Raw genomic sequence first — 23,780 nt, 5'->3', positions numbered from 1 at the left:
GCGGCGCGGGGGCGGGCGGGGGCGGGCGGCGCTGCGGGGCCCCGCGGCCGCGGGCTCCAATGGCGAGGCCGGCGCGGCCCCCGCTAATTACATAAGCGGGACGTCAATAATTCGCGGGAAAACGCGAAAAAGATGGCGCCCCGCGCCCGGGGGGCCCCTTCCTGAGCGCCCCGGCCCCCCCCCCCCCCCCCCCCCCCCCCCCCCCCCCGCGGCGCCCCCGCCCCGCCCCGCCCCCGCCGAGACCCCGACCCCGGCCCCACGGGCGGACACTCGGCCGGGCAGCCGCGGGCCGAGCGCAGCCGCCTCCGCCGCCGATGCGCCTGGTGGCCAGACTCCAAGTGGGACCGGCGGACACGCAGCCGCGCGGTAAGTTCAGCGCTGCAGGCTGCCCGTCCTGGCTGGGGGACTCCCCGCCACACTCTTCTCTCCCTGTACGCATCGGTCTTTTCGGAATCTCCCTGAACTTTGGCGGGTCGAACGCCTCCGGGGGGCGGGGGGGTTGGAGTCTTGGGGAGTCGCGCGCGTGGGGGATGTACGGGGGTGAACGGGGTCCGCGGGGCGGCGGGAGCCCCGCCCGGGTCCCCGAGCCTTTGGGGGGCGTGGGTGACAGGTCGCTATTCCCTTGTCCCAAATCTTTACTCTTTCTGTTCGAGGGCTGGGGGGCGGCGGGGGGGCGGGGGGGTGGAGACCGACGGGGGCGTTTGGGATTTTGCTCACGTCCGAAGTCAGCCTGCGGCAGGAGTGGGATGGGGGAGGCTTGGCGTCGGAGCGACTGAAGAGAGGAGCGCTTGAACCCGAAGGGGGTTCTTCTGCAAGCTTTTTTTTCCCTCCTGAACACCCTTTTTAAAAAGCCAACGGCCGCCCTGGGAGAGGCCCCGGCGCATGAATCATCCTTGCTTCCTGCCCCCGCCCGGCCCCGCGCTCCGGGTGCCGCGGATTTGAACTGGACGCCGACGGGAACCCGCAAACAGGCATTTCTTTGCAGATGGGTTTGAATCAGCCAATCACAGCCCGCCGGGGCCCGCTCCGGGAGGATGGAGGCGCGGGTTGGGGGGCCGCCACCCGGGGCCCCCGCCCGGCCAGGGGGGCGCGGCGACCGGGCCCGCTCCCAACGGCGCGGCGGGGGAGGAAGTGTCAGTTTGTGAACCTGCCGCGGCCTGGGCCCCAGGCCCGGCGGGCGGGGACCTCGCAGCGCCCGGGAGCCAGGTGGCAGGGAGAAGGCAGGGATTCGGACTGCCTACCTCCCCAACGCCTGTGCGCTTTGCCCTGGAGAAAAGAGAGGAAGAGGGGCGTGGGGGTGGAGGGGGACGTGGCCGCGCCACCTCCTGGGGAACCAAGACCCCAGCAGTGCCCTGCCCGCCCCAGGGCCCCTGACATGCACACACATGTATTTAGTTTTCTATACTTGCTGACATGCTGCTGTAGACATCGTCAAACAATCTCACAGGAGTACACACCACTCACAGGGAGAAACACACAGGATTCTCTCCCTGTCTGCGGATCATCATAACACCAGGTGCCCGGCACCATGGCAGACAGCAGGGGGGACCAGAGTAGCGGGTACAGGGAACAGAAAGGGCTGTGTTTGGCTTAGTGGAGAGTGTGTGGAGGGGCATGGAGCCAGGTGAGCCCAGAGAGGAGAAGTGGAGGCCTTGGGGAAGGCTTGGAATGCCTGTGAAGGCACTGGGGAGCCTCAGGTTTCTGGAAGGGAGAATAAGATGGTGGGAATTGGTGAAAGAGTCTAGCAGGGAGAGCAGGGAGCGGCCTGTTTAGCACTGAGCGCTGGTGGTGCTATTCCACATCCCAGGTGCCCAGCATGGGTGAGCACAAGGCCCAGGAAACAGTTATTGAATGAATGAATGGATGGCCTAGGCAAAGAGAGGCCTGAACTCAGACCAGGACAGAGAGCGGAAGAGAGGGGCCAATGCCAAAAGGCAGTGTGCTTGAAGTTGGCCGACTGTAGCAACTCATTGGTTGGAGAAATCTAAGATGCTTGGGGGTTCTGGGGACCAGAGTAGTACCATTAGCAGGAAGAGAAAGCCATGGGGGAGCAGCACATTTTCTGGGATGGAGAGACAGGCGTGGAGAGGGTGGCATGGGGATGAGTTAACTGCTTGGAGCAAATTTGCATCTGAGCAAAAGCCTAAGTGAGTTTAAATGTCCCAGAATTGGTTTCCATTAAATCACCCCATTATTGAGAACAGAAAAGGGGATTACTGAAGACACGGATGGCCAAGGCTATACCAGTTAACAGGCCACCCAGGAGTTTACCTTTCTGGGTGAATTTTCCCCGGCCAGCTCTCAGGGCAGGGGTAGGGGATAAAGACTTCACGCTGCTCCCCTGGAGAAGGCCCTCCACTCAGACAACATGGAGTATGTTTGCTTATGGGATAAAGCCTCAGGCTCCCCAGCCAGAGAGTGTGGTTCAGGCACCCTGGGCAGGGAGACTTTGCTTTGCGGTTGGTTGAGAGATGCGTTTTCCTTAGGAGACAGCATAGTATGGGTGGGAAGAGAGGCAGGATTTAGAATCAGCTCACCTGATTATGAACCATGGCTCTGCCTCTGACCCACTAGCCACTTCCCCTTGCCAAACCTGTTTCCCTACCTGTAGAATGGAAAAAATAATGTCTTCCTTGCAGGGCTGTCACAAGGATCCGATGAGAAGGTGTAAGTGTCCAGCAGATAGCATGGGTTACATGAATGGTAGTCTCCTTCCTTCTCCTGATGGACTTCTGAAGCCGGAAGCAAGGAGTAAAAACCCTGTTCTTTCTCTTCCAGTGTCAGTGGAAGCTGATGGAGAATCGAGCTCTGGACCCAGGGACTCGGGACTCCTATGGTGCCACCAGCCACCTCCCCAACAAGGGGGTCCTGGCAAAAGCCAAGAACAACTTCAAAGACCTGATGTCCAAGCTGACGGAGGGCCAGTATGTGCTGTGCCGGTGGACAGATGGACTGTATTACCTCGGGAAGATCAAGAGGGTAAGCCTTTCCTCCCTGGCCCCAGTTCCCAGGCTCAGCATCTCTCTGCTCATCCTCTGGCCTAGGGCTCAGACTGGTGATGGAGGATGTGGGATTGCTGGGAAATTCCCTTCTTGTCCCTCATGCTCAAAAGCTGACAGTGGAAGGACCTGGAGTCTGCTTTTGCAGGCACCATCTTTAGGACCAACATCACCCAACCAGTTCTTTAGAAAAGTGTTCTGCCAGCCTACAAAAAAAACAAAATCAGGTTGGAGAGGCTCACGGATGATCATCTGGCCTGTTCTGTCCCCCAGTCCCAGACTGTCCAACTCCAGTGACTGGGCACACACTCCTTCCAGGAACTGACATCCTCCTTGCCCTTCTAGCCTAGCTCCTTTCTGGAGCACAAGGAGTGGGTCTAGTCCCTCTGTCCTGCAGGAACAAAAGTGGGAGAGGAAGACCGTGTTCCAGTGGCTTTTCCCCTGCTACTTTCTCACGTTGCTCCTCCCTCTCCTTGCCCCAGGTCAGCAGTTCTAAGCAGAGCTGCCTTGTGACTTTTGAAGATAATTCCAAATACTGGGTCCTGTGGAAGGACATACAGCATGGTGAGTATTCTGAAGATTTCATGCGCCCCTGGCCCACCCCACTTCTCTCTCCTCCTCCACCTCCATTTTGTCCTTCTCTCCTTCTGTCTCGTACCCCTGGCATCTGGCCTTGTCCATGGCCACCTGAGATGATCAAACTACCAGTGGTGCATTTACATGGAAAGGCACTTACGACATCTGCCATCCCCTTGAGTACTCATACCTCATGAGGCAGGTAGATGGAGAGAGTGGCTCAGGGAGGGGCCGGGATGGCTGGGATAGGTCTCAGGCCTGTGTTTGCTTCCTTCTGGACTTCTCCTGCTGCACAAAGTTGTGAGTCAGTCTGAGGTAGAAACAGGGAGGGGACCAGGTAATCAGATTTGTCACCTCTAGATGTGAGCACAGTGTCCCCTATCAACACGTGAAGAAAACTAGTAGAGGCAGCTCTATCCTTTGGGGAAAGACCAAGAAAGCAGAGATGGATCAGGCAGGGTGAAGATGGACATGCCTGGATGGAGCTGGACCAGCTTCCCAAGTTGAAAGGGAGCTGGGTTGGGTCCCCTCCCTGCCCTCAGAGAGCTGACACTGTCTTACAGAGATGGCAAATCGGGGGCATTCTTGCCACCATTCTCCTTTCCCATGGACATGGCAGACATCACTAATCAGTCATGTATCTGGTATATATAATGATGTATGTCATTCTCAACACTGCTGTACTTGAACGTGGAGCTCCAAGCAGCCACCGCCGGTCAGTCAGAGTTGCCATGAGAGAAGAAAGCTGTTTGCCCTTTATGCTCTAACAGGAGAACAGACATGGTGGTACGGGAAGAAGAGGCAGCTTGTAGGGTCAGATAGCCCTTGGATCATATTCTAGATCCTTGGGCAAGTGATGTAACCTCTCTGAACTTCAGTCTCTTCATCTGAAAAAGGGAGATAATGAAAGTACTGGCCTCACCGTGTGGTTAAATGAGATAATCCATGTAAAGTGCCCAGCTTAGTGCTACTGAGTTACAGAGGGGCAGTTTCTAAAGAATTTGTTACCATAAGAGAGGATTTCAAGGGGCCTGCCAAATAGCGGCACAGAAGGCCACCAGTTAGTGGAGCTTCTGAACTGCCCCTTTCTGCAAGATGCTGTGGCTGATGCAGACTGACTTTTCTCCAAGCCCTTCTCACCCTAAATGTATTATGTAAAGATCCAAAGCAGTGAGGGTCTCCTCTCCTGGGTTACCCTCGTATTGAAAGCAGAGGGAGCCAGCTGGTGAGAAGACCTTCAGTGGAAGGCTGTTGTGCACCAGGCACATTGAGGTGCTGCTGTGCTCATGTGGGGAACGGTGTGTCTCCCCAGCCGGATAACTGCTGCCCATGGGCAGGACAGCAGCCCTTCCGGTGTCTCCCAGGATGAGAGTTCAAGGCTGAGCCCGCTGTAGTCATTGATCCATTGCTCCGTTAAGCCAATGAGGACTTACTGAGACCCATGGTGGGCACCCCCTTCTGGGGCATATTCAAGAATAAGAGGCAGGAGACCATTTACTCAACAAACACATCTTGAACACGTGTTATGTACCACACTCTGTTTGAGGTCCCGGGGACACATGGATGAACAGATACCATTTCTGCCTTTTTTTTTTTTTTTTTTAAGATTTGTTTTTTCCTTTTTCTCCCCAAAGCCCCCCAGTACATAGTTGTATATTCTTCGTTGTGGGTCCTTCTAGTTGTGGCATGTGGGACGCTGCCTCAGCGTGGTTCGATGAGCAGTGCCATGTCCGCGCCCAGGATTCGAACCAACGAAACACTGGGCCACCTGCAGCGGAGCGCGCGAACTTAACCACTCGGCCACGGGGCCAGCCCCTATACCATTTCTGCCTTTTACAGAACTTTCAGTCTGCTGGGGGACATTAGACAGAAACACACATTAAAATGTATTTAATTTATTCTCTGAAACCTTTCACATATAAATCCATATTTATTTTTCAACCCCCAAAAAATGCAAAGAAAGAAGGAGATGGATAGGGAAGCTGTAGTTTAAAAGCTATTGAACAGACTTAACATTGTCATGACATTTTTATTTGAGACAATTAGAAATGTGAACACTAACTGAATTTGTTGAAATTAAGAAATTATTCTTAATTTTTAGGTGCAGTAAAGGCTCTGTCTTATGTTTTAAAAAAAGAGAGAGTCCTAATCTTTCAGAGATACATACTGAAATATTTATGGAAAATGAGTATCTAGGACTTGATTCAAAATAATACAGGAGGGGAAATGGGGGGAATATATTCAAAACAAGATTGGCCAAGACTTTGTAACTGTAGGTGAGAACATGGAGTTTCATTATAACATTCTGGCTATTATTATCCCCAAATAAAGTTTTAAAAAATTATTTAACATAGGGGCTGGCCCCGTGGCCGAGTGGTTAAGTTCATGCGCTCCGCTGCAGGCGGCCCAGTGTTTCGCTGGTTCGAATCCTGGGTGCGGACATGGCACTGCTCATCAAACCACGCTGAGGCAGCGTCCCACATGCCACAGCTAGAAGGACCCACAACAAAGAATATACAACTATGTACCGGGGGGCTTTGGGGAGAAAAAGGAAAAAAATAAAATCTTTAAAAAAAAAATTATTTAACATAAAAAACTGTTTAACAAATCAAGTTAAATCAGGCAGGAGAGGCAGCATGACACAGCCAAAAGAACAAAGGATTTGATGTCAAACAGCTATGGGTTTGAATCCCGCCTCTCCTACTTACTAGCTGTGCAAGGGACTTAACCTCTCTGAGCCTCGAGCTCCCCGTCTTCAGAATGGGGTTTGACCATAGGCACCCCGGCGTGGTGGGGGAGGGTTAATGAGTTGGCATATGGGGCCGAGTGCTAGGCCCAGCACCTGGAATGTGATTTCAAACTCTTCTGATTCCTGGGACCTGACCTGACCCTAGAGGGCCTCTCTCCCTCTTTCAGCTGGTGTTCCAGGGGAGGAGCCCAAGTGCAACATCTGCCTGGGGAAGACATCGGGGCCACTGAATGAGATCCTCATCTGTGGGAAATGTGGCCTGGGTGAGTGAGATGAGCAGCCCTGAGAAGGCCCCGACCTGTGGGTCCCCATCCCCACGCTGGCCCCCGCCGGGCACTGCCTCAGACTCTTGGGGCCTCAGCTGGCTTCCTGTTTCTCTTGGAGCTCCAGAGTAACAGTGGGCCAGTCTCTGGGAATGAGGGCCCACGGAGGTGACCCTTGGGGAGAGCTGGGGCTTCTGGAAAGTGAGACAAGTTCTGCACTTTGGAGCCCCCCTGGGTGGAGAGGATGGCTGGGAGAGAGGGGGCACAAAGGCTGAAGCCAGACCTGTGCCTCCCCGACTGGAGCCCAGGCTGTCTTTGAGTCGCCTGCTTGGATATCAACTTGGCTGCCTTGGTGAGCGTCGCCAGCCAGTCCTTGGCAGCTGGCAGGCACACAACTCCCTGCCGCCTTTGGGCTGACTGGCCTTCGGCCACTGCTTCCTCATGGGCACTCACCACCCCTCCCCTGCCATAGGTTACCATCAGCAGTGCCACATCCCCATAGCAGGCAGTGCCGACCGGCCCCTGCTCACACCTTGGTTCTGCCGACGATGCATCTTCGCGCTGGCTGTGCGGGTGAGCCCTCCATCCTTCCAGTCCCTGTCTCTCCCCCCTCCTCCAATCCAGAAGGCCAGAGACTCCCTGGACTCAGGCCTGACTCCCTGTCACAGAGCCTGGGCTTTGGAGGCAGACAGGGCCACTGCCACTTACCAGCTGTGTGTCCTTGGCCAGGTTCCTTAGCCTCCCTGAGCCTGTTTCTTCAGCTGTCAAACGGAAACGAGTTTGGCATCAGGAATAGGAGGCCCCCAATAAATGGTGCTTTGCTATTATAAGAGAATGCATGTAAGCGCCCACACTCGATACATATTGGTTATTATTGTTGCGCTTATTACTATTAATACTATTACTAATAGAGATCCTTCTGGGATAGAGAGGATGGATCTGGGATTGATGACAAAAAGCTCCTTGTTTCTGACTACACTGGAATATCTGCGGGTTCCCCTGGTCGGCATTTTCCTCAATGGTCCTGTGCTGACACCTGTGGCCCAGCCGCCCCGCACCCCCCCGCCCCCCCGTGACTCGTGCCCTCATCTCCCCGCAGAAAGGCGGCGCGTTGAAGAAGGGCGCCATCGCCAGGACGCTGCAGGCTGTGAAGATGGTGCTGTCCTACCAGCCCGAGGAGCTCGAGTGGGACTCGCCCCACCGCACCAACCAGCAGCAATGCTACTGCTACTGCGGCGGCCCTGGAGAGTAAGGCCGCGGGGCGGGGCCCCAAGGGGGCGGGGCAGGTCTGGGCGCCGGGGCAGGCGGGTGGGCCCAACGGGGGCGGACCTGAAGGTAAGGCTGTGGCGTGGGGCCTGAGGGAGAGGAACCTCAAGTGGAGAGCCCGAATATTTGGGCCGCGGCGATGAGCCCGAGGGCGGGGCTCGAGATGGCGAGTCTAGCGCTCTCCGGCAGGGTCCCCGTGGAAAAGAAGGAAGTGTTGAGCGGTTAGAGAGCTTGGCCCCGGTGTCCAGCTCTTCCGAACCCCTTAACAGCTGTGCCGCCCCTGAGTCTCACGTCTCATAATAGTTCTCCCGTTATAGGGTGGTTGTGAGCAGAGCCCGATTAAGATAATTCACATACAGGTTCACACAGTGCCTGGTACTTGTTAATAAATGTGAGCTGTTACTGGTGGCGCACAAAGTTAAGATAAACCTCCCTGTTGTCAGAGCCAATGAAACAGGCTACTGGTGAGATCTTTTCCCTGGAGGTGTGCAGGCAGGGGCTGCAGGTCAGATGCGGGGATGCTGTGACCGGGATTCTTGCCCTGGCTCTAGGGCAGGAGTCTTTGATTTTTTCCTTCCCTGCTGGCCTCGAGCCATGGCGATTGAGCCTGCTCCTTTGGGCTGACTGCGCCACACATTGTGGGAGGAACCACAGAAGTTAGAGATGGGGATGTCTGTCCTCAGGAAACTCAGCCTTGAGGCACCCCCGGAGTCCTGAAGCTCAGCTCCAAGCTCTCTTGACAAGCACGAGGGGTCAGGAAGCTGTGCTTATAGCCTAGCTGGGTAATTCAGACAAATTGCTTGCATTACTTCATCTCTCGTGGGATTAATAACCTCAGCCCCATCAACTTCCCCTGGGTGTTGGGAAGCCTATGGGATAACAGATGAAGAGGTGCTTATAAAGATCTTACAGCATTAAGGCAGTAGTTCTCAATGCTTCCTGAGCGGAGGTGCCCCAGGTGATTGTTAAAAATGCATCTCCCAGGGGCTCCCCCAAAGATTGAGTTGGTCTAGAGTGGGCCAGGGAATCTGGATTTTAACCTAGACTCCCCCCAGGTGATTCTGATGCATGTGGTCCATGGACCACACCTGACTGTTATTAAGGAAATAATAGTTTTTGCTCTTCATTCATACTCAGTGGATAGTTGTTGAATGCCCCTGATAGAGTAGACAGGGTCCCAAGTGACGAAAACCAGATGTAGTGCTGCCCATGGAGCCTGCAGGAGCCGTTATCCTCCCAGGAGGTCTCCGGGCAAACCTTTCTCTGTCAGTGGTGTTTGGGAGCAGTATGTGGGGTGCAGTCCAGAGATGGGGGCTCCAGTGGGGCATGGCTCAAGAGCACAGGCTTTGAAGTGAGGAAGGCAGGGTTTGAATCACCATCCACTTGCTTCCTGAGTGACCTTGAGCAAGGCATTTTAACCTCTGACTCAGCTGTAAAACGGGGGCAGTGGCCTGCCTTATACCAGATGGTGAGATCAAATGAGAGAACATATGCCCTGCTCCCAGGACCTCCCCTGGCACAGCCTAAGTGCTCAGTAACTGTGAGTTCTCTTCCCTTCGCCCTGGGGGAGGGCGAGTTTGTGCTGGGAAAGGTTGCTGAGGCTCATGCCTGGTTGACCCTGGCTCCTCTGGCTCTCCAGATGGTACCTTCGGATGCTGCAATGTTACCGGTGCAGGCAGTGGTTCCACGAGGCCTGCACCCAGTGCCTCAATGAGCCCATGATGTTTGGAGACCGGTAGGTGCTAATCTGGTCCAGCTCAGCCTGGAGGATGAGGTGGGGGGAAGAGGGGACAGCAGCAGCAACTCCTTCAGATTGCCTGCCAGGCCCTAGACAAGTGGGGGTCTATGATGGTGTGTACCTGTCTACGGTAGGCAGCTCAGGGTAGGGGAGGCCTTCCCAGTAGCAGAACATTCTGGACCACATCCCCAGTTGCCACTGACTTGTGGGGGACCTTAAACAAAGCCCTACCTTCCCTAAGCCCCGGTCTCTTTAAATGTCTGGGGAAGGGGGAAGTGACATAGGCCCTGCCCCATCCCTGCCTAGGGTTGTTGTGGGAGCCACTGGGGAAATGGATGACTTGAGCTGGCTTCTAACCAATGGGGCTGAGCTAATGGAAGGCTTCTGTGTGTCACACCTGATATTATGTGTCTCTGAGTTGTGCCTCATGTCATTTGTGAGTGTGTGTGTGTGTCTCAGAGGGAAGAGGGTGACCACTGCAGCTCAGCCTAGCTCAGCTCACTCTCTCTGATCTCAGCCACGCTCCAGGACAATGACATTTGGGAAGGAGGCTGAGGTAGGGGTTAGAGGAGTAGGGGAGTATTTCTTGGTCCCTGTCCTGTCATGTCCTTACCCCCCCAGAGACCACGAGTCCTAGGAATGAGAACAACGCTGACTGAGTGGGGAGAGAGGGGCTGGACTAGGGTGAGGTGTCGGAGCCCTTTCCACCACAGGCCCCCTCTCCACCCACCCACAGGTTCTACCTGTTCTTCTGCTCCGTGTGTAACCAGGGCCCAGAGTACATCGAGAGGCTGCCCCTGCGATGGTGAGAGGGTGGGGCTCTGCCCAGGCCCACCCCTGTCCTCTCTCCAACCCTCCCCTTACCCCTTCCTTTGGGACCAATTCCATTTCCAGCCACTAGGTCCCAGCCTTGCCCCTGCCCTTCAGCCCTGACCCAGGAGGCTCCAGCCCTGGCTGAGCAGGCTGCCGCCTCACCTCAGCCCCACCTCCCCGCCCCCTTGCCCAGGGTGGACGTGGTTCACCTGGCCCTCTACAACCTGGGAGTGCAGAGCAAGAAGAAGTACTTTGACTTTGAGGAGATTCTGGCCTTTGTCAACCACCACTGGGAGCTCCTGCAGCTTGGCAAGGTATGCAGTACCACTGGGACATCCGAATGGCAGGAGTCCATTCCACAGTGGGATTACCGAGGTCCAGAGAGGGGGGGAGTTTGCCCAGTGTCACACAGCCAAGAGTAGGAACTAGGTCTTGAGTGCTTACTCTTGAGCAATCCTGCCTGTCTCGGAGGGCTGCTGGCTGGAACAAAGACCCAGAGCCTGAGTCCAGGTCTCTGAGCCTGTGCCCTCCAAAGGGCTTCCTGACCCAGGTTTTGGCAGTGGGCGGGTTAGGGCCTCACCAACTCAGCTGCTGGTTGCTGAGGTCGAATCTGGTAGGAGCTGGGCTCTCTACAGAGGTTTGACCCACTCCAGATTACCTGGCTAGAATGGAAAGTGAACTGGGCCTGCCCCCTGCTGGTCCTACTCTGAACAGCAGAAGTGGTCACCTGGGGGCCTGGGAGCCTGGGATCCACGGAGTGAAGTAACAAACCAGAGACATTCAGGATGTCAGAGGAGAAGGCTGACTTGCCAGTGGTCAGCACAGCTTTGGAGCTGAGCTGGGACTGGAGCCAGGGCCTTCCCCACCACTTCCACAGTATGGCTATGACCCCTTTTCCCTAATGACACCCTTAGAATCCTCTCCACCACACCCAGAGGGAGGCGTCTTCTCCACTGACTGCCCCAAATCCCTCTATGACAAGACAGGAATTTAAAAAAGAAAAAAAAAAGGTAACCCTTATGCTTGGCAAAAGTTTCTGATATAATAATATCTTCATTTACAGTGTTTAATAATTTATAAAAGACATACATATTATAAAGCTCTAAAAGATAGGCAGAGGTGGTATTTTTTTTTAAATAATCTTTCTGATTTATAAAAAAATGATACATGTTCTTGGTAGAAAATTTTTAAAGTACCAAAAAGTATAAGGAAGTATACTTAAAAAAAGTCATCCATACTCCCACGTGACACCACCCAGAAACAACTGCTATTAATGCCTAGGTGCGTATCCTGCCATCCTCTTTTCTACGTCCACTTTTTCTTTTTACATGGCCTAGATTATACAGTATATACAACTTTAAATCATCCATTTTCCAGTTTACATCATATCATAAATACTCTTCCATGTTAGGAAAGTTTTCATCCACATTGCTAATGGCTGCGTTGGTTTCCCCCAGAGCTCACTCACTCATTTCCTCCCTGTTGGGCGTGTAGCTTCTTTCCCATTTTTTGTCTTTGCCCATCATTAGGAACAGTGTTGCAGCGGACATTTTTGTACATGAAGCTTTGTTCATGTTTCATATGATGTCTGTAGGATAGATTCCACAGGCTAGCATTCCTGGGTGAAAGGCACGGACGTCTTTAAAGCTCTTATGACATTTAGGACAGGAGTTATTCTCCCTATTTACAGATGGGGAAGTGAGCTCAGAGAGGTGAAAAGACTGGTCTGAGATCATGGAATCAGTCAGGGGTCCTCACCTGGAGGACTCGGAAGCATCAGGAGACTGGGGAGGGAGGGGACAGGGCCTGAGGCCTCCTCAGACGCCACATGCCCGGGTGTGACTGTCTTGCTGGCCTGCTCCCCTTTAGCTCACCAGCACCCCCGTGACGGACCGAGGACCACATCTCCTCAACGCTCTGAACAGCTACAAAAGCCGGTGCGTGCAGGGAAGTGGGGGAGTGCCCTGGGGCCCCTGACAGGTGGGATTTCAGTTTAAAGCATCCTCCTACCTCATAGCCTTTGCTCAAGCTGTGCTCCCACCTGGGTCTCCCTGCCCTTCTCTTTGACTAGATAAATCCCACCCATCCTTCAACATCCAGGGAGCTCTCCACCTCCTTTGCGATGCCTCCCCTGATCACTCCAGTGGCCTGACACATTTTGGTATGGACTCAGCTCCACAGGAGGCTGCACCCTTGATCTCTGAGGGCTCCTCATGCTGGTTCTGGGACAGCCACTGAGGGACCGCAGCCTTCTAACTTGTCCCCAACCCATGTCTTCCCACCAAGACTTCTGAGGTTCTCTCAGCACACACAGCTGACATATCCCTTGCTAGTACCACAGGGAATGCCCAGGCTCCCTAGCACAGCATTCAAGGCCTCTTATGATCAGACTCAGCCCATGCCTTCTGCCACTGCCCTTTGCCTGATGCACCCTGGCTGTCAGCAGTACTGAACCCTTTGCCCTCCCACTCAGCACTTCTGCTCATGCTCTTCGCTTTGCCTAGGATGCTCTTCAATCCCTTTCAGGCATTGGTTCCATAAACGACTATTTACTGAATTGCTGCTCTGTGTCAGCCCTGTGTAGGTGTTGAGGACACAGTGAGGACTAAGACATGGTCCCTGCTTCTGTGAAATCTCTCCAGACATCTCTAGACAGGAGTATCCACTCTCTTGTCCATGTTTCATGGTCTGGGACCCAGAAACAGCCCTACTCTTGAGTACATGGGGCCTCTTGCCATCCCCTGGACAGTATCCTGAGGGTAGGGCTGTGACTGAGTCACTTCTGCAGCCTCATGGCAGCTCAGCTAATGTTGGAAGGATGAGGGAAGTGCCTGGAGGTGCTTCTAGCTTCTTGGGTAGACCAGAGAACAGAATGGTGTAGAATCCAGTGTCTCACCACAGGGGTTCACTGGGAGCTGGAGAAGGCCTTCCTATAGGAGGTGGGTTTTGGGGCTGGTTGAGGCAGAGAAGAAAAGGAAGAGGAGCAGCAAGAACTACACATGCATGAGGAAGGACAGGGAGGAGCCACCAGCCACATTCTCAGCCACCACCTGGGACCCCTGATCCCACAGGCTTTGAGGAATCAGCATCTCCATGGGCCACTCTGGGTCCAGGGAGGCTGAGAGGGTAGTTATAACACTTGACTCTCCTCCCCAGGAGGATGGACCAACAGACTCCAGAGCTTTCTCCTCCCCCTGGTATCCCCCAGGTTCCTCTGTGGCAAGGAGATCAAGAAGAAGAAGTGTATCTTCCGCCTGCGCATCCGCGTCCCGCCCAACCCTCCAGGGAAGCTGCTGCCTGACAAGGGCCTGGTGCCCACTGAGAACGGCGCCTCCTCTGAGCTGCGTAAGAAAGGAAAGAGCAAGCCTGGGTCAGTGCCTGGGGACCCAGGGGCTAGGGCTGCAGCCGACCTCGGGTTCTCTGCTCCCAGCTCCAGCCGACAGGCTGTGCAGTGGGTCTAGAGACTACGGTGGCATCCAAGTGAGCAAGCAGGACTGATACCCAGCTAGTCACAGCTGGAGGCACCCTGAAAGGGCCAGTCAGTGGCTGAGCCAGGACTTTATCCCACATCCCTGACTCCTTCCACCATAGCCCCTTATCACCTTGCTTGGAGGGAAAGCAAATCATGGGACCCAGTCTTGCCAGATGAGGGCTTAGGCAGAGAGGTGAAGGGGAAGTCAGAGTGTAAGGGGTCCCTAGCTCTCCTGGCTGAGCTGAGCCCCCTCATCCTGGGCATTGGGAGGCAGAGCATCTGGATGCATGTGTCTGGAGAGGCACCTTCTCGCTTTTCTGCCCCGATACCCTCCTCCACACCCTCTGCACCTACTGCCCCAGAGGACCCCCACCTCCTCCCCAGGTCTCCTACTGCTGTGACCCCAGCCCTGCCTCTCGTCCCTCTGGGCCACCTCTGGGCCTTCAGGCTCTGACTGGGCCATCCTCTCCCTTTTCTGTCTCCACAGTTTGTTGCCTCACGAATTCCAGCAGCAGAAAAGGCGAGTTTATAGAAGAAAAAGATCAAAGTTTTTGCTGGAAGATGCTATTCCCAGTGTTAGTTTCTTGTTTTCTTACTCTCCACTTTCACATGCAGGGTCAGCACATAATAGGGATTCCTGTGCAGAAAACTAAGTCCCCCAAGGCCCAGGGGACTCTCCCATGTCCCTTAAAGGAGAAGCCAGTTCCTATTACAGCTAAACAAGGAAAAGCCAGGCACTGCAAGACCACTCCCTTATCCCCCACGTTCTCCCAAGAACCCAAAGCAGGGGGCAAGGGTATGCAGTATGCTTGCCCCCAGTGTCCAGGTGGGGAAACTGAGGGCCAGGGAGGGGCAGTGGCAGAGCCCAGCCTAGGACCAGGGCTCCCGATCTCTCCCCTTCTTCAGTAGCCGTGCATCCTCACTGAAGCCCTCCCTGTGGGCAGCAGTATTAGCAGCGCCTCACATCTCCGCAGCACTTCACAGTTTACGAGGCCCTTTTACCACCACCACTTCATCCTGTTGTGCTTCCTGACACCTCTAAGAGTGAAGCACAGCCAGGGGTTTGTTCACATTTTGCAGTTGAGCTGACAGGCCCAGAGATGGGAAGGTCATACAGTCAGGTAGAAACGGAGCCAGGACTAGAACCAGTGTGACCTGGCCTCTCGGTCAGGACTGGGAATAAAGAGGAAGTGGCAAGTCTTACCCTTGGGAGGGTCCAGCCCTCAGAAGCCCTGGCTCGACCAGCGGGCAGCCTGGGTGGCCCTCAGCGGGGAGAAGGGCGTTTGTGGGAGGAGGATTTGATGCTCACTGACCAACCCTCCACCCTCCTTCCTCTGTGTCCACAGAGCGACTTTACCTCGGCCTGGAGCACCAACCACCACCTGGCCAGCATATTTGATTTCACGCTGGATGAAATTCAGAGTTTAAAAAGGTAACAGTGAGGGTCCCAGCAGAGAGGTCTCTCTGAAGACTAGGATGGAATCAGGCGGGGAAGATCACCTCATTCCCCAGCAGTGAAGGCAGGCTCTGGAGGGGGGAAGCAGAAAGCCTTTTGAGGGAGTGGGAGCTCCCTGGGGGTTATCCCAGTTAAAAGAGCCCATATTGCGTAAGCTGCCTAAAAGGTCTTTGCAGAACTCTCAGCAAAACATCCCCCTGCTGTAGTCTCCAGGGCTCCCAAGGACAGCTCCCCAGAGCAGCATTCAAGGCCCGCCTTGCCGGGGCCCTCCCTACCTCTCCAGCTTCTCCCTGCCTCACTCCTGGTACCAAAATGCCTGTGATCATCCCACATTCACATCCCTCCAGGAAGCCTTCACTCACCCTCCCCAGGCTGTGCTGGATGCTTCCTGTGTAGTCCCACCGCCTGTCACGCTTGATACGCCCAAGGGAAGGACTGTGTATTCCATCGTTTTATTTCCACAATTATGAAAGGTCCTTTAATGCTTGCTTTCCCGGAGCCATGGAGGCAGCAAGGGCTTCAGACAGACCTGGGGTCCAGCCCCTACTTCCTGGTTACCAGCTGTATAACTTCAGCTCAATTCTTCAATCTCTCTGACCCTCCTCACCTGTTTCTGCATGGTTGCTAGGAGACTCAAACAGGATACTGTAAATGAAAGCATTTTGGGCCTGTACGCATTGCACAAGTGTCTGGGATCTTGCTCATTAATTATCTTTAATTACTGTCACCAGTGCTTATATCGCCACGGGGGAGGGTGGTCAGGGCAGGCTTTCTTGACTCCTTGGACTTTGAAGGCTGGATGAGTAGAAAACGGACAGGCAGAGAGGAGGCAGCAGCTGAGGGGTGGTGGCAGGAAGCTCCGCAATGGGAACGCGGGCCTCTGCTGGGACGAAGGATGCATGACCAAGGGGCTGAGATACAACCGGGAAGGTCTCAAGGGGTGCCGAGGCCAACAGCAGGCTCACCCACTCCTCCCTCTCAGTGCCAGCTCAGGCCAGACATTCTTCTCAGATGTGGACTCCACTGATGCCGCCAGCACCTCTGGCTCCGCTTCCACCAGCCTCTCCTATGACTCCAGGTAAGCTTCCTGGCAGTGTGACTCAAGTTCCCTCATCCCCCCAGCCCCTCCACCTTCCACTTCTGTGACATGGCGTTCATTCTGTGCATGTGAGTCTCAGGCTGAGGGACCTGGTCTTCTGCAGTTCTAAGTCTGGGTCCAGGACGCTCTGGTTCTGAGTCATGGGCGTTCAGAGAGGGGCTGAGTATGAACATTCAGGTCACTCCTCTTCACCTGCTGCACAGGTGGTGGGACACTTCTCACTGGGTAATTCCAGTTTTGGGGAGGTTTGACCAGAAGTTCTCTCGTTCTGGGGTCCTGGCCTCTGCACACCATGATTTTGCATGTCTGTGCCTCTGACTGCAGGGCCCCCTGGCCCTGGTTCTTGCCTGTCTGAATCTAGTGTCAATCTTCCAGGTCTCTAAAAAAACGAACCATTGATTTGGAAGCCTGATGGAGGGAAAATGGCATCCTGCAGGGCATAGGGTCTGGGAGAGGGAACAGAAAACCCTGGGGCCTAGCTCAGGGTACAGCCTGATTGGCAAGTTCGTCTTCAGCAGCAGAGGGAGGGTGAAACTGCAAAGCACATCCATGAATTCTTCTGAACTCTGAGGCTCCTTTAACTGTGTATTTTAGGATATCTGAGGCCCTTGCAAAAATAGAATAAAAGTATAATGCCCATAGAAGTGTGTCTTGGGAATCTTTCTCTGCCTCCAAACATCTCAGTCTCAGTGTCTTTCTCTGCTGTTGCCTCTGTATTTTCATTTATTTCTTCCTGTTTCTTTGTTCTCACCAGCTCTTCAGGTCTTGGTTTCTGTTTCTAAGCATCTGTGAATGTGTACCTCTTCTTGTGTGTGTGTTTTTCTCTACCACCTCTGCCTCTTTCTGTTCGTGTGTGGTGCACATGCACACACGCATGTTTGTCCCCAATCCAGGCTATGGGGTAAAGGTACTTCAGTCTGTAACCTCCATCCTACCCCCGTTTGACTCACCTAGATACAAATGAGTCCCAGGTGAGGGACAAGCTGGGATAAGCAGGGCCTCTGCACTGCGCGACTTCAGGAGGCACAGAGACTGCTGCCCCTGGACTTGTGCAGTGCTGAGAGTCTCAATATAAGGAACATGTGCCTAGAGCTGGACACACCTAGGTTTGAGTCCTGTCTCTGCCACTCTGCAGCTGAAGGCTTCTCTGGAGCCTCCCCATGGCTGTTGTGAGGATCCAGAGAGATAGTCCATGCCCAGGGCCCAGGGCCTGTTGCCCAGGAGAGTGCTCAGGGAGAGGGACATCTTAGGATTATTCCATCTCATGCCCATCATCTTTCTCTTCCCCTCCTGATATAGACGGACAGTGGGCAGCCGCAAGAGGAAACTGGCAGCCAAAGCATACATGCCACTGCGGGCAAAGCGGCGGGCAGCTGAGCTGGGTGGACGCTGCCCCTCGGACAGCAGTGCAGAGGGGGCTTCAGGCCCTGAGCGGCCAGACGAAGGCATCGACAGCCACACATTTGAGAGCATCAGTGAAGACGACTCTTCCTTGTCCCACCTCAAGTCATCCATCACCAACTACTTTGGCGCAGCTGGGCGGCTGGCCTGTGGGGAGAAGTACCAGGTGTTGGCTCGGAGGGTCACGCCCGAGGGCAAGGTTCAGTACCTGGTGGAGTGGGAAGGGACCACCCCTTACTGACGAGCCCTCAGGGGATGCCAGGAGCCCTGGAAACCAAAGGAGAGACAGTGGAAGCCACAGGCTCCCCAGTTCTCTCCAGGCAGGGGTGGGAGAGGGAAGCAGGACAGTGCCTGGCAAAAAGCCCTGCCTGCCTGCCCACCAGGCCAGGGCCTGCGCCTCTCTGCTGTGCCCACTCTGCTCTCGGGCCGTCTCAGGCTCATCACCCCTTTGCCTGTGTCTCTAAGGTCCGCTGGCTATTTCTCGGTGTCTCCACACACTCCACACTCCCTCCAACTGTTCATCTGTTCCTCTGAATTTGTGTTCCCCCGGCTCTATGACCCTTTCTCCCGAGGCCTGAATCTCTTTGTCCCCAATTCTGTGTCCCTTTACCTCCCTCACCCCTTTTGGGTTTGTGTTTACACACCCTATGTGCGCATGGCTGTCCCTCCACTGGATGTCCTTCACACCAGACCCATGGGCAGCCTGTCCTCCTAGGGACCACACTCTGAGAACAGGAACCTCTGAGAGAGAATGGGTGAAGGTGGATACGAAGATGCCCGCGGTGCTTTTCTCTCCCACTTCCTGCCACTCCCCCTGCCCTCAAAAAGAGGTGGTGAGGGTGGGAGAACACCAACGCCCCTGTGAAAGCCTGTGTGGCAGAGACCCTGGGACTCTCAGGATCTGAGAAGTGAAGAGGCTGAGTCTCTGCCTCAGAAGGTACCAGCACCAGAGCCCAATTATTAAGGCTAAGAGTGATGGCTGCTGTCAGCCTCTGAGGTCCCAGAAGTTTTCCTTTTCCTGGCCACACTCCCTCTTAGTTGCCATGGAGCTGAGCCTGGCCTTGCTGGACTAGAGGGGGCCTTGAAAACCTGAGGGACGGGAGAGGAAGTGGGAGGGAAGGGAGCCATGTCATGCTTAACCTCAAACTGTTTCCTAGGCCTCCCACCCCCGACCCACCACACCCACAGCTGAATAATACACACTCACTCACATATAAGCTTCCATCCACATGTGTGCCTTCACTTTCCAGGCACACACATGTGGCCCCCAGCCTCCAGGTGTACACACACACACACACAGCCACACATTCCTTCCAGTGCCAGCCTGGCTCCTGCCCTTGGCTTTCCCTTGGCCCTCTTCCAGGGGCCATGTCCTGCAACTAAATGTGAAAGTCCAGCTCCTGCCCCTTCTTTCAGCCCGTGAACCAGCTTTGACCCCATAGGGAAGCACAGGGGACATACCCTCTTCCTTATCCCCTGCCCCACCCTGATATTGACAATCACTTTTTTGGGCCAGGTTGGGATTTTTAAGGGGCCTGTGTCATTCAGTCCCCTCAAAGGGAAGCCTTTGTCAGTGGGAGTATAAATATAATTCTTAGAACCAACATTTAAACCCATACCCATCTGGAGGGAAACCAAAAATGGGAGGGGGAGGGGACCCCTCATTTTTGCTGCTTCCAGAGATATTAGAAACTTTCCATTGATTGGAAAATGGAAAGAAGTGCCTTGAATTGGGGTGAGGGGGTGCACCAGATGGGGACCAGCCTTGCCAACTGCCGCTGTGGCCTCTAGCTTGGCTGAGTTTTGTAGGCTGCCAGCTGCAAGGCGAAGGTGGATGAACAGTGACGGGGTGGCAGCGGGCCTGAGGAGCTGGTTTTTCCATTATCAGGCTGACCCCTCCCCACTGTGAGCCTCCAGGGGGCCCTGAGATAGTTCAGATGTCCCTTGCCTCAAGCCTCAGCTCCTACAGTGCCTTTCAAATGGGACCTCATCTCCTGTGTGCAGCCCACCCACTTCCCTCTGCTTCCCTGGCATGGCCCAGGCAAGGACCAGCTGGAGCTGGGCCCAGTCCTCCCCCTTCTCAGCCCCACAGCTGCTGCCACTAAAGCCTCCTCCTGGGGCCAGGTGGAAGAGGAGCTGAGAAGCCAGCCTCCAGCTTAGCATGGATGTAGGCCCTGGGATCCAATCTGTGGCTTCCTGCCTGGCTTCAGAGAGCAGAGCAACCTCCCAGGTCTGCTTTCCAGGCTTCTAGAAAGCACAGGATGAACAAGGCCTGTCACAGTGCATCTGTACCTTCTCAACTCTGGCTCCAGAAAGGCTCTGGACTTGAAGAGGGGGAAGGAGGGAAAGGGTGTCTTCCCCACTTGGGAAGTCGGCATAAGACCTGGCCAGGTCACCCTGACTCCACACCCCAGCATTTCATTCATACAAGATAATAGCTGCATTACTGCCAACTGACCTTATAACCCTGTGCACCTTCAAAAAGATTTATGGTTTTGAATTGCTGCTTTTAATAACATTTGTTATATTAAAGTTATAATTAATGTGTATGACTTACAATTTAAAAGCGCCCTTTGAAAAACTGCCTGTCTTCCTCTGAGTGAACTGTCAGCTGTTGGGTAGCAGGAGGAACTGGCTCTGGCTTCTGGTCTTGCTTCCCTGGAAACTGAGGAGGAACGGCAGGACCCCACCCTCTCTCGGGCCACCATGCTACTCCTACCACTGCCTACCACATTCTCTCAGCAGTATTCTCACCCCTACCGCCCAGAGGATGTGGAACCTTTTTTCTATTGTGAGTACGTGACCCACGAGGGCAAAAAACATTAGTTGAGCATCACAGAGAATTACAAGATGGGAAATGAACTTAGAAATTGACCCTATTAACATATTTAAATATGGACACTATAAAACTTTACTCAGTGCACACAGGCATACATTTCTAGAGATTTGAAATGAGTTCTAGGCCTGGCTCTGCTAGTTAAAACCTGTGCCACCCAGTCAGCTTCCTTTGCTTCAGTTTCCTCACCCTTCAGATGCCAGGTGTTGAGAGGGAACCCTTCACGTATAAATGTGATGGATTATTACTGTAAATAAACTCTAAATTTGGGGCAGTCCGGAGAGAGGAAAATATGAGATGTGAAAGCATAGGAGAAAGCTATAGTGAGGTGAAGGCCATAGATACAACTGAATTAAGCCATTTCAGAAGTAAGATGTAATCCCCCCGAATGTTAACGTCTGCCCTTAAAAATCTTGATTAACTGAGTGGTTAAGTTCGTGCACTCCACCTCGGTAGCCCAAGGTCTTGCCGGTTCGGATCCTGGGCACAGACATGGCGCTACATGTCAGGCCATGCTGAGGCAGCGTCCCATGTAGCACAACCAGAAGGACCTACAAGTGGAACATACAACTATGTGCTGGAGGGGGATTTGGGAGAAGAAGGAAAAAAAAAAAGACTGGCAACAGCTGTTAACTCAGGTGCCAATCTTTAAAAAAAAAAATCTTGATTATGACTCCTACTTTTTTCTACTTCAACCTTTTAAATGCCCTGGGAACAAAACCACAAATGGGGGGGGGGGGGGGGGGGGGGGGGGGTACTCTTGGAGCTGAAACAATGGAATGGAATGAAAAGTGAATGGCACAAGGTGTCAGGCCTGGGTTCTAGTGCAAGTTCTGTGGTCCTCCCCAGGCTGGAGTGCCTGGTTCTCTGTGGCCTAGGTTAGTGTTTACAAACTTACAACAAATATTTACCTTTGGAATGTAGGAGCAAGAAATTAGCATTCTCAAAAATTCCCTCAATCATAAGTTACTCTTAAAATACTTCATTCTTCCGGCGCTTTCCCCATTGTAGATATTTGAAAACTGTGTGTCTAACAAACAGGCATATTAAGCTCAGTAGTAGTTACAGAGAACTGTGGCCTATAGGGAATATTTAAACACTAGAAAATGCCAGGGAACCTTATTGGATAGTATTCAAATAACGCTAACATTCACATATCCTAGCAGGGTTAACAGTACACAGGGTCATGTGTCAAAATTGCCAAACTGAGAATTTATTTTGCTTCCAAAGCCTATTTCTTGGAATACCGCTGATAGGATTTGTGTGAAGTATACTAAAGCAGTGTATAAACTTACTGCATTGGCAAGAATAACTCACGGTTTGCAGCAGACAGGGCTACCGACACACACACGTATGACAGGGCAGCGATCACATGCCAGACTGAGGAGATGGTACCCATTTCTCTCCTGCATGCTCCTGTCCTGGTTGTCTGAACCTTCAACTCCACGTGTTAGTGTTTCTTGCTCTTGTTTTTTATTTGATGAAGGTGAGTCCCTTCAAGCCAGTAACTTCTCTATGCTTTTAGGCTTTGGTATTCATGGATAATTATAATGCCTCTTCTCATTTCTTCAACCGATTTTTCTGGGGATTCTGTATACAAAAAACATTTATTTCCTGGGGCCGGCCCCGTGGCCAAGTGGTTAAATTCACGCGCTCTGCTTCAGTGGCCCAGGGTTTCACCAGTTCGGATCCTGGGCACAGACCTAGCACCGCTCATCAAGCCACGCTGAGGTAGCATCCCACATAGCAGAACCAGAAGGACCTACAACTAGAATCTACAACTGTGTACTTGGGGTCTCTGGGGAGAAGAAGGAGGAAAAAAAAAAAAAAGATTGGTAACGGATGTTAGCTCAGATGCCAATCTTAAAAAAAAAAAATTTATTTCCTGAGAAATGCTGGAAAGGAATTCCCACATGGAAACAGCGGTCTAGGTCCTGGCCCCAGCTCCCACAGCATCATTCTGGGACGACAGTGAGGTCTAGTGGCCAAACCATGTAAGCTGGAGTTATGCAGACCCTAAAAATCCTTGAACAACGCTCAATCTGTCCCCTCATCTATAGAGTGAAGATACCATCACCAACCTCCACAGCTGTGGGGAGAAGTAAACAATGCAATAAATGTTTAAGTGCCAGACCAACTTACCATATAGATGTTTTAAGAACTAATAACTTCCTTTAGAGTTGGCTACAGCAGGCTCTCTGGGTCTTTGGCCTATAAAGAAAGATATCGAACCTCTTTGAAAGAGGCAATAAGAGCAGCAGGTTTAGAATCAAAATTGGGTTCAGAGCATAGCTCTGACACTTATTTTAGGTGTCTTACACTCTCTGATCTCAGGTTACATCTGCAAAATGAGAACACTGAGTTATAACGTAAAATAATTAAGAACCTAACACTACCTGGCAGAGAGAGCTGGTGTTTCGTCCCTCTCCCCTCCCATTCCTATAGTCAACGGTGACACTGAGGCAAAGGAAGGCCACCAACAGTTTTCAATGCACAGTCAGCATAGAAAATGACCCAATGAAGGCCACAGAGGGAAAGAAAAATCTGCTTTGGAATTAGTCCTACTTTAAGAAAGTTCAAGGAAAAAATGTTGGATTTTGCCAATTCCAACAATTAGAAAATAACTATGGACTACAGAGAAAGCTTTAGTTATTCATATCCTTGAAACATCAATTTGGGAAATATTTGCCAAACCCTGTGGAAGAGATCAAATAGATTCAGACACGCCCCTGACCTCAAGCAGCCCACATTCTAGAAATAGGAGGCTGGTTGTGGTGCATGAGGATAAGAGGGACACCACAGCAGGAGAGATTCCTTCCAACCAGGGGAGCCAGGCCTTGCAAAGGAGCAGCCAGGTTTCACGAGCATTCATGCATAAGGGCACTCCAGGCAGAAGGGATGGCCTGAAATCAGGGGTAATATCACACAGCATATTGGAGCCATCCACTTGCCAGAGTTGGAGACAAGGTTATGAAGGGCCTTCAAAGCCAGACCGAAGACAGATAAAAACTATAGACTATTGGTGGTGAGCACGATGTAGTCTATACAGAAACTGATATATGATAATGTACACCTGAAATCACACAATGTTATAAACCAAAAAAAGAAAAAA

At 53.0% G+C, this 23,780-nt stretch overlaps 2 protein-coding genes across 4 annotated transcripts in view; one reads left to right on the top strand and one right to left on the bottom strand.

Annotated features, from left to right (window-relative positions):
- The first annotated feature begins 8 nt into the window (after positions 1 to 8).
- PHF19 (PHD finger protein 19) lies at positions 9 to 20,384 on the top strand. Its single transcript, XM_046640497.1, has 15 exons — positions 9 to 366; positions 2,779 to 2,979; positions 3,482 to 3,563; positions 6,492 to 6,587; positions 7,060 to 7,160; positions 7,687 to 7,835; positions 9,493 to 9,588; positions 10,328 to 10,396; positions 10,598 to 10,718; positions 12,274 to 12,341; positions 13,613 to 13,774; positions 14,364 to 14,451; positions 15,223 to 15,308; positions 16,315 to 16,410; positions 17,731 to 20,384. The coding sequence occupies exons 2-15, from the start codon at positions 2,794 to 2,796 to the stop codon at positions 18,071 to 18,073; spliced, it is 1,743 nt and encodes a 580-aa protein (XP_046496453.1). The 5' UTR covers positions 9 to 366; positions 2,779 to 2,793; the 3' UTR covers positions 18,074 to 20,384.
- LOC124226796 (protein CutA homolog) overlaps positions 17,954 to 23,780 on the bottom strand; it is a 22,157-nt gene continuing 16,330 nt past the window's right edge. Inside the window, exons 6-7 of one of the 3 annotated variants that reach the window (XM_046640544.1) lie at positions 22,811 to 22,879; positions 17,954 to 17,979 (exon numbers count right to left, since the gene is read on the bottom strand). In XM_046640544.1, the coding sequence (XP_046496500.1) occupies positions 22,843 to 22,879 (37 nt within the window). In that variant the 3' untranslated portion in view covers positions 17,954 to 17,979; positions 22,811 to 22,842. Of the gene's footprint in view, positions 17,980 to 21,451; positions 22,259 to 22,486; positions 22,880 to 23,780 lie in introns of those variants that run through there. The other 2 variants (XM_046640535.1, XM_046640525.1) reach the window with 2 other exon arrangements.

The sequence above is a fragment of the Equus quagga genome, chromosome 1, assembly GCF_021613505.1.
Source record: "Equus quagga isolate Etosha38 chromosome 1, UCLA_HA_Equagga_1.0, whole genome shotgun sequence".
Classification (NCBI taxonomy): Eukaryota; Metazoa; Chordata; class Mammalia; order Perissodactyla; family Equidae; genus Equus; species Equus quagga.
Note: the sequence above shows the minus strand (reverse complement) of the source record. Positions and strands in the feature narration are given on the sequence as shown.

What these genes read in the sequence shown, in the direction of transcription:
- PHF19 (XM_046640497.1), top strand. Translation starts at nt 2,794, where the DNA reads ATGGAGAATCGAGCTCTGGACCCAGGGACTCGGGACTCCTATGGTGCC. An exon ending in GAGAGGCTGCCCCTGCGATG is followed by an intron (nt 10,397 to 10,597) that starts GTGAGAGGGTGG and finishes CCCCTTGCCCAG; the next exon opens with GGTGGACGTGGTTCACCTGG. An exon ending in TGGAAGATGCTATTCCCAGT is followed by an intron (nt 14,452 to 15,222) that starts GTTAGTTTCTTG and finishes CTGTGTCCACAG; the next exon opens with AGCGACTTTACCTCGGCCTG.